This window comes from Amphiprion ocellaris, chromosome 13, assembly GCF_022539595.1.
Source record: "Amphiprion ocellaris isolate individual 3 ecotype Okinawa chromosome 13, ASM2253959v1, whole genome shotgun sequence".
Lineage (NCBI taxonomy): Eukaryota > Metazoa > Chordata > Actinopteri > Pomacentridae > Amphiprion > Amphiprion ocellaris.
This window is the reverse complement of record NC_072778.1, coordinates 8,019,891-8,032,326: the sequence shown is the minus strand read 5'-3', so window position 1 is coordinate 8,032,326 and position 12,436 is coordinate 8,019,891. Positions and strand designations below refer to the sequence as shown.

Sequence of the window (12,436 nt, the reverse complement as noted above, 5' to 3'; positions counted from 1 at the left end):
AAACCCATTACAATTAGTGCAGAATTCTGCTGGATGGGACCCGTGTCCCATACCTGACCCCATGCAGAGGATTTCACAGTGAATTTCTGAAACAATACCATGGGAATTACAAGCAGAACATGTGACCAGCTGTTTATGGCTGAGTGCCTCCTGGTGATTGAAGTCTTTGTGAGGAAAGCTTATAAGGTCGTGTCCGATCCTGTTACCCTTGTCAAACACTGTCCTTCAGTGCACAGGGAAAGGCATATCATTACGCTGCCAGCTCGAAGCAAAGCACATTTCTCAAAATGTGTAGATGAGAACTCTAATGCAATTATGCATTTAGAAGTAATATTTCGCACCATCATGTTGTTTTTATAAATGATTTATGTGAAAAGGCTGTAATTAAAATACTGTGCAAACTAGAATTTATGGATATTTTGCTACCACTTGATTTTCACTAGTTACTATGCTCTGAAAAAGTTCCAACACTGAGCTGTCAGCCATGTTCTAAAACTTGGTATTGCTTGTCTACAACATCTCATTTTGAAACAACTGTTAGCGCTGCTCACTCAGCTGTATTGACAAGTGATGACCCGAGCCTCTCTGCAGTCTCGCCAGCTGCGGAGAAAATTCTCCAAGCAACAAAAAGGCCCATGACATAAGCTGAAAAAGGTCTTACAGTGTGGCTTTTTTTCTTTTCTTTCCACGAAAAGGCTGTAAATTTCCACAGGCTCATTTGACAGGCAGATAGATGAGCGGAGTTTACCTCTGTCCTCTCACAAGACGAACTGTAATGGTATGCAGATGCTGTAATGACATTCCTCTGCGATGTAATCACAGCGCCTGGCACATTAACTTCATTGGAGTGGAAAAGCACATACATCATTTTTGTTGCTTCTCGTCAAGTCCCCGCTACACGTGGACATACATTACGTTAATTATTAAAGTCACTGTGGTTCCAAATCAGGGCAGTAAAAAGAGACAAAGTCAAAAGCAGTAACTGTCCAACAGAGATAATTGATATAAAGGAGAGACAAGTGCAGTGTCACTTCAAAATGCACTGTTGATTGAATTAAAACTTCTTTAAAAAAAGATATTTCTTCTTTATTCCTGTGGCATAGCAATAAAAAAATAGCATGCAGTTCAGCCAAGAATAATGGAAAAGCAACAGTACAAAGGATTGTATTGGAGGAGGGAGATTAAAGCTCAACCAGGGAAGGTATTAAATAAAAAAAAAGATAGAAAGAAAAAAGAAAAATGGCAATGCAAAGTTAGAGAAACAAATCGTAGCTCTTCTTGTGTCAGCTTTAGTGTTGTTGGGTTGTTTTTTTTTGTTTGTTTGTTTTTTTACTACATCTGGAACTCTGAAGCTACTAATTTTAATAATAAACTAAGAAAAGGATTTATTTCACAAGGAGCTTTTAGTCATGATCACAGCCAGTTAGTTTGACAGTATGTAAAACTATAGTCCAATTTAAAGTAGACAGTTCAGCCAAACAATGAAAAAAACTGTTTCCTATATACAGATCGCAGTTTGGTTAAGTCAGACAATTAATGTTGGTTAGAATTATTGGCAGAGATGTTGTATTCACTTGCAATAAACTCTATCTAATAAAGTGTATTTTTGTTCCTCAAAATACTTTTAAAAGTGCATTTTGAAAACTAAACAGCAGAATGCTTTTCTAAATACAAAGTGAAGGTACCTCAGGATAAATCACAGACCTATAAAGTACAATAAGAGCGGATATTTTTGCTTTTTTTGGTGATATGGACAAGCTTACCTAAATCATTTCATTGTGAAATTATGGCCTTTTACTGCAAAATGATCCTACACTTCAAATTTTGTTCCATCTTTTATAATTTAAGGAAAATTTCATTTCAACTGAGGGCGCCCAGTCTTTCCTAAAGCAGATCCTGTAGATTGTTACATCGAGCCGCTTGTCTCTCTAGATCATTTACACTTACTGATAGACAAAGGCTCTGTCTCTGAAATCCTACACCTAAAAGTGTGAACACAGGCTAAGGAAAGACATTTTATCCTCCACAGGCTTCAAAGAATTCTCATTACATGATGAAACACTGGAATCTTGGAGGCTATTTTTTTCTTACTTCAACACAGCCCGGAATGTGAGGGATCTGGGAAGGTACAAAGCGCGCAAAACACAACCAAAATGAGTTTTAAAAAATGTGTGCTGGTCTTTCAGGGCTGAAATCCAACACAGTCCTGGCAGAGGTGGATGATGGATCATTTGCCTCTTGTCCCTTTGGTATAGAGCAGCACAGCCTGGCAGAGGTGCTATCTCTGCAGGTTATTGACATCATATTGCAGGTTTTTTTGTGTACTTGAAGTTTAAATCTCTTTACTTCTTTATCCCACTCAATTCTCAGAGTAGCTGTTGCTAGAAAAGAAGTAGACTTTTTGGATAGCTGCTATCTGCAGTCTACATGTTTAGAGAGCATCTCTCTGAATAAATCTTGTTGAAAAGGTCAGAATGTGTTTGACCATTGTGTCGATTCAACAGCTTTTCATCACTTTCAGCTTCTTGCTCAACTCTGATACAGTCCAGTGACGGTCCTGCCATCTGTTCCTTCTGACTCCCTCTCTTTCTGACTACCTCTCACCCTTTAATACCACCGTCTTTGCCTTTCACTCCATGGTGACGTGACTAAAGCTGAGTTAAATAAATGTTAAACGCAACATTTATTCCGGAGATGACAAATTCCCTTAAAGTATAAGCAAATACACAACCATTTGTTACCGTAGATTGAGAGAAGTGTTTACTATTGAACTGAAATGCAAGAGGGGCTTATGGGAAATGTGTACTGAAGGATCACAATCTGACTAATGTCTCTTGACAAACCACTTTGTTTCCCTCAACTTTCCATCTGTCAAAACAATCAATTTTTTGCCCAGTCTGGCTCTAACTGATCCACGTCTCCTACTCTCATGCCAAGAAACCAAATCAGAGAAAAAACTGATTATGCGACTTGTTTGGAAGATGAAAATATTTAACTTGTTCTTCGAGATGCAACGAGACAGGATAATAAAAGTGGCAGATTCTGCTCACGGGGCCTGCCCTGTATCACTCACTCAGTAAGCATTCAATTAGATCTTTTCCTTAAATTGTTCCGCTAAAATGCCATGCCAACATCTTCACTTCATTCGGAGCTCGTCCTCATCTTTGCTCAGCTGTGCCTCACATTAATCTGATGTTGCCTTTGAAATGACAGTCTCCTGGCACAGAGGGAGGGATAATGATTCATCAAGTATTTTTCAGTGGGCAGAAAAACAACAACCACAGGAGAGTCATCTGATGCAGGAAGAAAGCCCCACAGTAATTAGTTTCATACTTGGCAAAAGCACACAGTCCCTCTTGTTATGGACAGCAAATGAAAAAAGAAGGCAATCAATACCTTGTGTCGGAATCTCACGACTGGTCGATAGGGCGGTGACCCGAATCCCTCCTTGTTGGGTCTCCCGTTGGCGCCAAGCGCAGCGAGCCCCAACAGTAAAACTGCAGCCGACCACCATCTGGCTGTCTTCATTGGTCTTTTCCTGTCAAAAACCAAACAAGAATTGTGAGTACTCTCCACCAACACTCTGGAGGTTCAGTACCGGTTGGCCAAGACAATACATCAAGTCCCCTGTAATTAGTGTAGACAATGGGAACCGCAAAACTGTCGCTGGTTTAAACTAAAGCTATCAATACGTGCCCCACGCTCAGTGTGGAGATTAGATCTCCTTTTGAATCAATTATGGGCAAATAGACGTCATGAGAAAATCAAGATAAAGAAGACAAAGAGCCAATATATTAAGGCAATTAAAGTGAGGGCTTTGGATTAATTAGGCTGAGTGTCTAAGTAAAGCAACTGCGATGTAGCGGAGAGATTACATCTTACACAGCTTCCTCGCAGCCTTGCAGAGATGCAGCCCAAATATATTTATTGAAAGGAGGGAGAATATTCATTTAAATTATTTATTATGCTGTGTAAAAACAAGTTTGACCTTTGCATGACATGAATTAAACAAAACAGAGTTTGTGAAGGAAAAGAACATGCCCTGTGAAAATGCCTGTGTCACAGAAATAGCAATGTTCAAGTAAGGACGAGGGAAACAGAGAAGAGGATGTGTGTTCGCCAGGACTCTTATTTTGGCAAACACAAGGTTTAACACACACACAAATACACAAACACGCACAAGAGTTTTATGTTCCGACCCGCAATGTGTTCGCTGCTTCTTATTTTTATCCTTTGTCTTTATCGGCATTTGTGCCCTCAGTTCTTTGGTGCATCTCACCACAAAAATCCCCTTTGTCAGAAGCACTTTACAAATTTGACTCGCCTTGACTTGTTGATTTTCGCAGGCAAACACTGAGCTGTACTTTCTAAGCCGTCACAAGCCACCAGCGCCTGCTCATCATCCTCCAGCGGAGCGAGATGACTGACAGCAGGATGGTGACCCGGCTTCCTTGTTCTTAGGAGTGACACTGAGTCAGACAACAGAGGAGCTGTTGTGGCAGCTCTGTGGGCCCACACACACTATTCACCAGAGGTCAGGAGGTCGAGCCAGCAGAGCGGCATGTCACTGTGATGTGCTGGACGATGAGGGAACGCTGAAACTTTATTTTTATGACTTTACGTGACTTCTGTTGCGTTCCTGAGCTGCCTGACGCCTGCAGATTTTCTACACATCCTTTCCGTTGTAACAGCTTTCCTTTACTTTAAACCTGCAGTATAGCTGTCTCTTGATTCAACAGTATTTTAAACTGTGTATTTACCATTCAGAGGCATTTTTAAAAGCTATCTCCTTTATCACACTTTGAGACAACCTTGATAGAATCTCTTCCTACACAAAATAGGCCCATCATCAGCACACCTACAAACCCATTAAGCTCCTCACAATGAATTTATAAAAACGCTGTTCTTCACAACTGAGACAAACAAACCAGCTAAACTAAGGAGACATACACAAAGAAAGTAATGTACAAGTAGTAGGCAACATTTTTGCATAATCTTGTTTGTTAAAGCCTCAGTATTGCGCCTGATTGAAAACAAAGCCTTAGCATTTGTAGACGATAAGTCTTGTTGCGTTCCCTTTTTTTCTGTTCTTGTCAGTGGAATTGGGAAGAAGCCTTGATAATCTAGTGGTCAGCAAGTTTTTGTTTCAAGGAATGAGTCTAGAAATTCAAAAGATCTCTGAAACTGGAAAAATAGTTATTAAAAAGCTGGAAATGATCAACAGCTATACCAACCCCCAGCAGACACATTATGGTTGTTTTGGGCCGTGGGGCATTCAAAGTCTCACTTGGAACCTCTTTAATGTGATCATATTCATTCTCTATGCATTTCTAAGCTCTCCAGATCCAGGTAGGAACCATGCCTGCAGCTGCTGCTGCTCCACTTCTCTGCTAACACAGTCTTTTAGCCACACTGGGTGGATTACCATATCTGCTAGCACAATCAATCAACTTCTTTGCAGCGTCCCAGTGTTAAATGGGTTATTAATGGACTAACTTTTGCAGGAAGCCGTGTCAGAGGCAGAGACATATGCACAGTTTTAAGAAGTTTAACTGCGTCATACAACATAGTTCCTCAGAGGCATTTAGCTCATTATGATCAGTCACAACTGCAACATAAACAAGTAACTTTCTAGTTCATTTTCTGCTGACTATTGAATGATAAATAATCCCTATATGTGCTCTGAACGGCTTTCTAACTGTCATCAGAGCTATACTGCATTTCATTAGAAGAGCCTAATCGAAGAAACTTGGCACGATGAATAACTAAAGAGAGCATTTGGAGAAAATATGTCGTGGTGCTGCCGAACTGAGAAGTGTCTGCAATGTTTTGTATCAGTGACGATAAATAGTAAACAGATTGCATTTAGATAATACTATACTACCTGAAAGGGATAAAATTCTTAACAATGTTTTTCTCTTATTCACCTGTTAACATTAAACAACAATGGCTGCCATGTAAGTCACTGGCCTGCTCAACTACAAGAAGGACCCTTGGCAAAGTAAACATTAGAGACAACAGTCAATACAACAACACAAACATTAACATCCAAAATGTTTAAAATATTGTATGAACATATTTCTTAAACTGAGAAAATAAAACAATGAGATGACTAAAATTTGATTCACAAACAACAAATTGAGCCAAATGTCAAATAAGCAGTGCCTTTATATTTGAAAATGTGGATGTTTATATAACTGTACAATGAATATCTTTGAACAGTTAGTTGAACAAAGCAAGACCATTAATCAATTAAATAGAAAATACTCAGTCGAGCCACTGATGATGAAAACAGTCATTAGTAGAAGCCCTAAACATTACAAACCTGAACACTATAAGGTAGGAGTTAATGCAGAACTGTTCTCTGCGACTAAAATAGTTTTAGGTTGGTCATTAGAGTTAGGGTTTCCTTTCCACAGAATATAAGGCTGACTGGAATGCCTTGAAGTGTCTGCCATGCCATGATAATTGGCAAATCAGGGTTGGAATAATGTGTTATTATTTTTATTAGTAGTATTGCTGTACAAAACTCCCAAATATCCTGTGAAATAAGTAATCGCAATCCAACATTATTCATTATTCCTCAGCTTTAATTAATTGTCATTCTCTGACAAGTACATTTAATCGCAGTGACAATTCTGTGCTTCTCGGGTCTTATCTAACATTAACAGTGCTGATACTGAGGTGACCAGATGAGAATCTCACGAGTTATAACTATGTTAACAACATGCTGGAATGATGAAATACTTGGAAACACCAGATTTGCCATAACAAATCTGCCAGTTTGGCAAATCATCTGAAAAGTGTGAAGTAACACCTTAGCCATTCCTCCAACCTTGGAAATTTTACTTTTTCTGTTCTGATGTTAGTGCATGCAAACAAAGTATAATGTTAGATTAACTGTCTCTACTTGTCACTTTGCTGTAGGTGCATCGACTGGATTCTGATGTTTTAACCATCAGCCTCTCACAATAAGCACTAGACTCCTTGCAGAGAACAAAAAGTGAGTCATATTAGGCTGCGATGTATTTAGTGAGTTACTGCCATCAAAGAAAGCCTGGTCTTGTTACTCTGCCAAGGAGACAGAGCCTCTGCGGAGTTATGTGATGATCACCGTTGGTTTGTCTGTTTGTTCGCAACATGACTCAAAAACGGACAAACGGATTTGAATGAAATTTTCAGACAAGGTCAGAAATGACACAAGGACTAACTGATTAGATTTTGTCAGTGATGCGACTTATAGTTTGGATCCACGGATTTGTTAGAGATTTTTGTATTGCAAGATAGCAGCATGGCGTCACTGTATCTATGACAACAAGTGAACACTACGTCAGCTGACTACTGACAACAAATCGACTGCTGCAGACTAAGCGGAACTTATCCATCGGAAATGATTCAAGGAACAATTGATGACATTGTGGGAGTGTTTCTGAGTCCCATCAATTCCCACCAGCCGCTACATATTTAGGTCATGTGATTATGTATCCATACATAACATACACATATCCATGCATAACACATGCCTGTGCTCAGCGTAACGTCATTTTGCTTGTGGGTACATCTATATTAAATGGTCACATTCTATGGTGCGATGATTTCTGCCATGACTGTTTTTCAAGATTTCAGTCTTCGGAAATGATACAACTGAGGAGCCTTGGCAGAGTACTGCGCTCTCTGAGTGCTTTTCTTCTATTTCATTTGTTGCCGTAAACTGCAGTCTGTTTATTTAACTTGATTTTAGACCTGCATACTCACATGATAAACAAAAGTATACATGATGTCATAAACTCTGAAATGTTATTTGATAGTGGAAGCAAAATGCTGTTTTATATTGAAAATAATTTGACTTCATGTGATAGCTTCGGTCTTAATTTTGGCTGACACCAACTCCTGTGTGAGCATGTGTATATGACTGTATAAGAAGTCCTTGAATGTGACAGAAAATGTGCACGACTGAGTAAACGCTGCATGTTTTGAGTCTTATACTATCTGTCTCGGAAGCACAGGAGACAGGAACAGTCCGGAAGTTTTTCTTGGACCCCCCTAGGGAGTGCCATCATAACTTTGGCGTGTCGTTTTAAATCCCACAGAGCACGTCTAAGCTTTGTCATTGACTTTCAAATGAAGACTACCTATTTCCCACTATGTACACAATGAATCATGTCTTGACAAGCTCTCAGCCGCTCTCCCCCACCTCCCTCATCTATCTCATTCAGCAGATTTTTGCCATTCAATGCACAGGGCGAGCTAACAACAGAAATGTCCGTACAGCCCCTCGTATAGATGCCATGAGTGTGTATCCAGACAGATGACAAACCAAAGGAAAAACCAGCATAGTATCTCAGTATAGCGTTTCCCACCATGTGCCACAAGAAACACTTCTTTGTGGCTTTTGTGCATTTATTCTACAAGTCTCCAGAAACCTGCTGGATGGAAGAACATCATTTTCTAAAAGACATTCCCACTTTAGGTGCTTTGATGGAGAGAATATATAGGTCGAAAACCTCCCATAGATGTTCAACTGGATTGAGATCTGGTGACTGTAAAGGACATAGCATTTGATTCATGGCATTTTCATCAGATCATTCAGCACCATATGGATTAGGTACGGTCTTCCTGGAATAGGCCACACTCTTCAAGATAGAAAACACTTCATCAAACAATAAAGGTAATCAATCAGAACAAATGTGTACTGGTTTGCAGTGACCTTTCCCTCTAAGGAGACAGGTGGACTCAAGCCATGCCAGCTAAATGCCCCCCCCCCCCCCCACTGCATAACAGATCCCCTTACTGTAGGGGTCGAACACTCTGGCCTGAACTGTTCTCTTAGTGTACGCCTCACTTGCACTAATCCACTTACAGGGTAAAAGGTGACTCATCTGACCTGATTGCATTTTCCCACCTCTTTGTAAACCAGAGCTGGGAGGGTTTTCACAGAGCTCAACTGTGCATTCACCTTTGTATAAAGGGCTTTATGTACTGCAGATCTACTATAATATCCCTCTATATGCAACATGGTGAAAGGACCTTATATGTATTGATCTTTCTGACACAATCTGATCATCGGGTTTTCTCACATCACACTAATAAACAAGCCTCACAGTCATCAAACGCACATTATTGACAGCAATTCCTGATGTTATTTACTCATGTCTTTCCCATGCAGCTCAATGCAGATGTCACTGTTCCTGTTGAAACACTAGCTAAATAAGCAATATTTGCGACTGAAGCTCTTGCCAGCTGTGCCTCAACAATGGACCCTATTTCAAAGTTTCTTAGATCATTTCCTCTTTTTATCAACCATGCAGTGCACCTATGTTGAAGCGTCTGCATTCCCTTTGTTTTCTGACTTATTTATTCATGTTTTTTCTTTAATTTGTCGTCCATTGTTATATATGCATCACACTGGCTTCATCACACTAGGCATTAGCTCATTTGAATTAATGCATGCATTGTAATTTACTATCGGCTGTCATGCATGTTTGGTAAGTCATAACTCTGGAAAAGAAAGGAATACATAATTAAAACATGCCATAGATTTTCTTGACACTATGCATGATTTTCCTCCAAAAGACCCTCATTCAGAAACACATGACTACTATAAGTCATCTTCGACTAATTCTGACTTATTGCTGATAACGCTTCAGTTTACAACTTTCTAATTACAGTCAGCTTGTCTCCAATTTAATTAAACAAATCCCTTGAGAAATGAGAAATTCTGAATATGGATGACAGTCCACTGGGACCATCCCTGAGTGTCTTCTCTCACTGTTTCTTCGTAGATAGTACGAAATGAATTACAGTATCATTCATGACTTAAAAAAATAAAACTAGACAGAGAATGTGTAGTTTTAGCAATTAAGACAACATATGGCACAAGTTAAGACATGTAAACCTTTTGCTAAAGGACACTGAACCCTCTAGCAGATTATTTAGAATACTAAAAAAAGTCACAGCCAAGGCTTTCCTCCAGCATCTGTTTTGCAGTGCTAGCTACTATTTCTTCTCTAAAATTTCTCCGAACGACTAAGGGGTTTGTCTTGCTTCTCAGCTAGCTGGGAAGAAAAAGACCTGGAGCAGAAAATGCAACATCATTGAGTAACATAGGTATAGGAGGAAGATTACAGTTCAAAATCCCTGAGCTAGTACACAATTTCAGTTTTACACTCACTGATAATTTTACTCATTATAACCTTTACAACCTAACACCTCTATCATTAATTAAACCTTTACATAGTTTAGAATAGTTATTGCTGCTGTCAGAAGTTTGTCAGTTTAATCGTATGTTTATTATTGAGGTAAAAGTTAAAGGAGGTGTCATACTGAATAATGAAAAAAAATGTTCTTTTATTTTGAAAAATGTACATCTTCAACAGAAGATGGGTCATAATTCTGACTGTAACAGTTAATGCCATCAAGATGACACATTGTCAATCTGAAAAAATAAAGAACTCAAATGCCATTATTGCCCCAGCGTAAGATTCTAACTACTACTTACAAGTATATTTAACATTTGTCAACTATTTTCACAATTGAATTAATAGTTGAAGTCAGCAGTGCAATTTTACCTTCAGAAATATTCAAAATAGTCTTGCTTTTCGCTGTTTTTTGACACCAAGAACACAGTCAAGAAAATCTGGTGGAACTGTCAGTGGACAAAACCAAATTAGAGGAACTCGTGCTGAATTTTCACGGAATTGTCAGGGAATGCAAGTACTAGACATACATAGACTACTCTTACACTATTTGTCTCTATCACAGAAGACACATCTGATACCAAACTAAATACCTCGTACCTAACGTGTATCATTACACCCCTACCACTCTGTTTTTTGTGTCAAAAAGCATCAAAATCATCAGAGTAAGTGACCTTATGGCAGAATAGTTGACTTGGACTGTTTTGATTGTACGGTTCTACATATTAAAGAGGCCACTGGGTGTAGAAAACACTCCAAACACACTCCACACCCTTACAAAATACTATTATTAGCACATTTTTTATGTAATGAACACCTGTTGAGTCAAAGTCACAGTGCGGTACAGCAAAACAAGAAGAAAACATTGCTTCCAAACAAACAGAAGCCTAACAAATTCACCTTATCTTGTCTGCACACAGTTTCTCATCACTGCATTTGTATTTTGTTGTAAGCAGCTAAAGTGAGATAATTTTTTTTCACCATTTTATTTGAATAATATAAAACAAGTAACAATTTGTCAAAAATTAAAAAAAAATAATAGACATGTCTGATATGAGTATAAACTTGTGCTGAAGAAATGCCTTTTTTTTCTGCCCTGCTATTGTCTGTTTTGCAACCCCAAAGATTTATCTTCAGAGCCCTTGTTGGCTTGCTGGCCTCCAGGCAGGGAACTGTTGTCTTAAACAACAGCCGGATACAGAGAACTCAGACGAAGCTGAACTCACTGATGTTTGACAGCGTTCGTTCCTCTTAGTGTTGAAATTTGAACTTGCTGTTTGCAACTTCTAAAGGTTTATCTACTCTCTGCTATTCGAAGCTGACAACGTGCACAGTTTCAGTGTTTAACACCTTTAAACTCCCTTAAGATCTCACTGAGTTCTCCGACTGGAAACAGGAAACCGCTGTGGTTGTCCTGAACAGCTCCCAAGTGTGGGTGGAGTAAATGTCTATGAATAAGGAACAGGGCAATGCTGAGAGAAACATGCACATTCAGTCAATGGACCGTGGCCAAGCAACCAATAAAACACTCAATATGAGGGTTAAGACCAGTTCAAGGTCACTGTGCTGGTTGGATTTCTCACATCACATCTAAACACAAGGGAAGCACACTGGCCTCCGACATTTTAACACTAAATATACAACAGTTTTGCCCAGCATGACACGTGGTAATTCAACAATTGAACTGCTGCAACTAGTCAATGGGTTAAAAGTTAAACCAACACAACATGCTTTGGAAGCTGTTAAGCTTCATGGATGCCATGTCACATCTTTTAGATATCCAGTTTATGAAATACAGATAAGATCATACTCCTGCTACATTAGCTTATTTTTATCCTCATAAGACCCGAAACAAGAATGATGACAGACACAACAGAAGGAAACTGCAGAAAATGCTATGAGCTTGCCTTGAAGATAATTTAAAAATCAAACTCTGTTCTGCTGCACTGACAATTTTCTTTACACGAACATTATTCTGAATAGTTTCTGTGAATGCCACTTTTGCAAACTGTGTTTGGATCCTGTCAAGTGTTGAAATGACATTTGAAGCTTCATTCATCATTTTCCTGTGGCAGCAACTTCTCAGCATTTTGGCAGGTGTATCCTATTTTTCTTCGGAGTCCAAGGAGGGAAAATAACCCCTTTTTCATTAATTCACTGTTATTTACCCAGTTTGCTGAGCAGGCACGAGTTTCTTTTTCTGCAATTACTCTGTTTCAAAGTCAGCAAGTCATGCAAAT

At 39.1% G+C, this 12,436-nt stretch overlaps 1 protein-coding gene across 2 annotated transcripts in view; it reads right to left on the bottom strand.

Annotated features, from left to right (window-relative positions):
• Positions 1–12,436, bottom strand: part of fstl5 (follistatin-like 5) — a 183,542-nt gene that overhangs the window by 149,425 nt on the left and 21,681 nt on the right. For both annotated transcript variants that reach the window (XM_035947209.2, XM_023269221.3), the window contains exon 2: positions 3,397–3,538. In XM_035947209.2, coding sequence (XP_035803102.2) covers positions 3,397–3,538 — 142 coding nt within the window. The remainder of the gene's footprint in view (positions 1–3,396; positions 3,539–12,436) is intronic.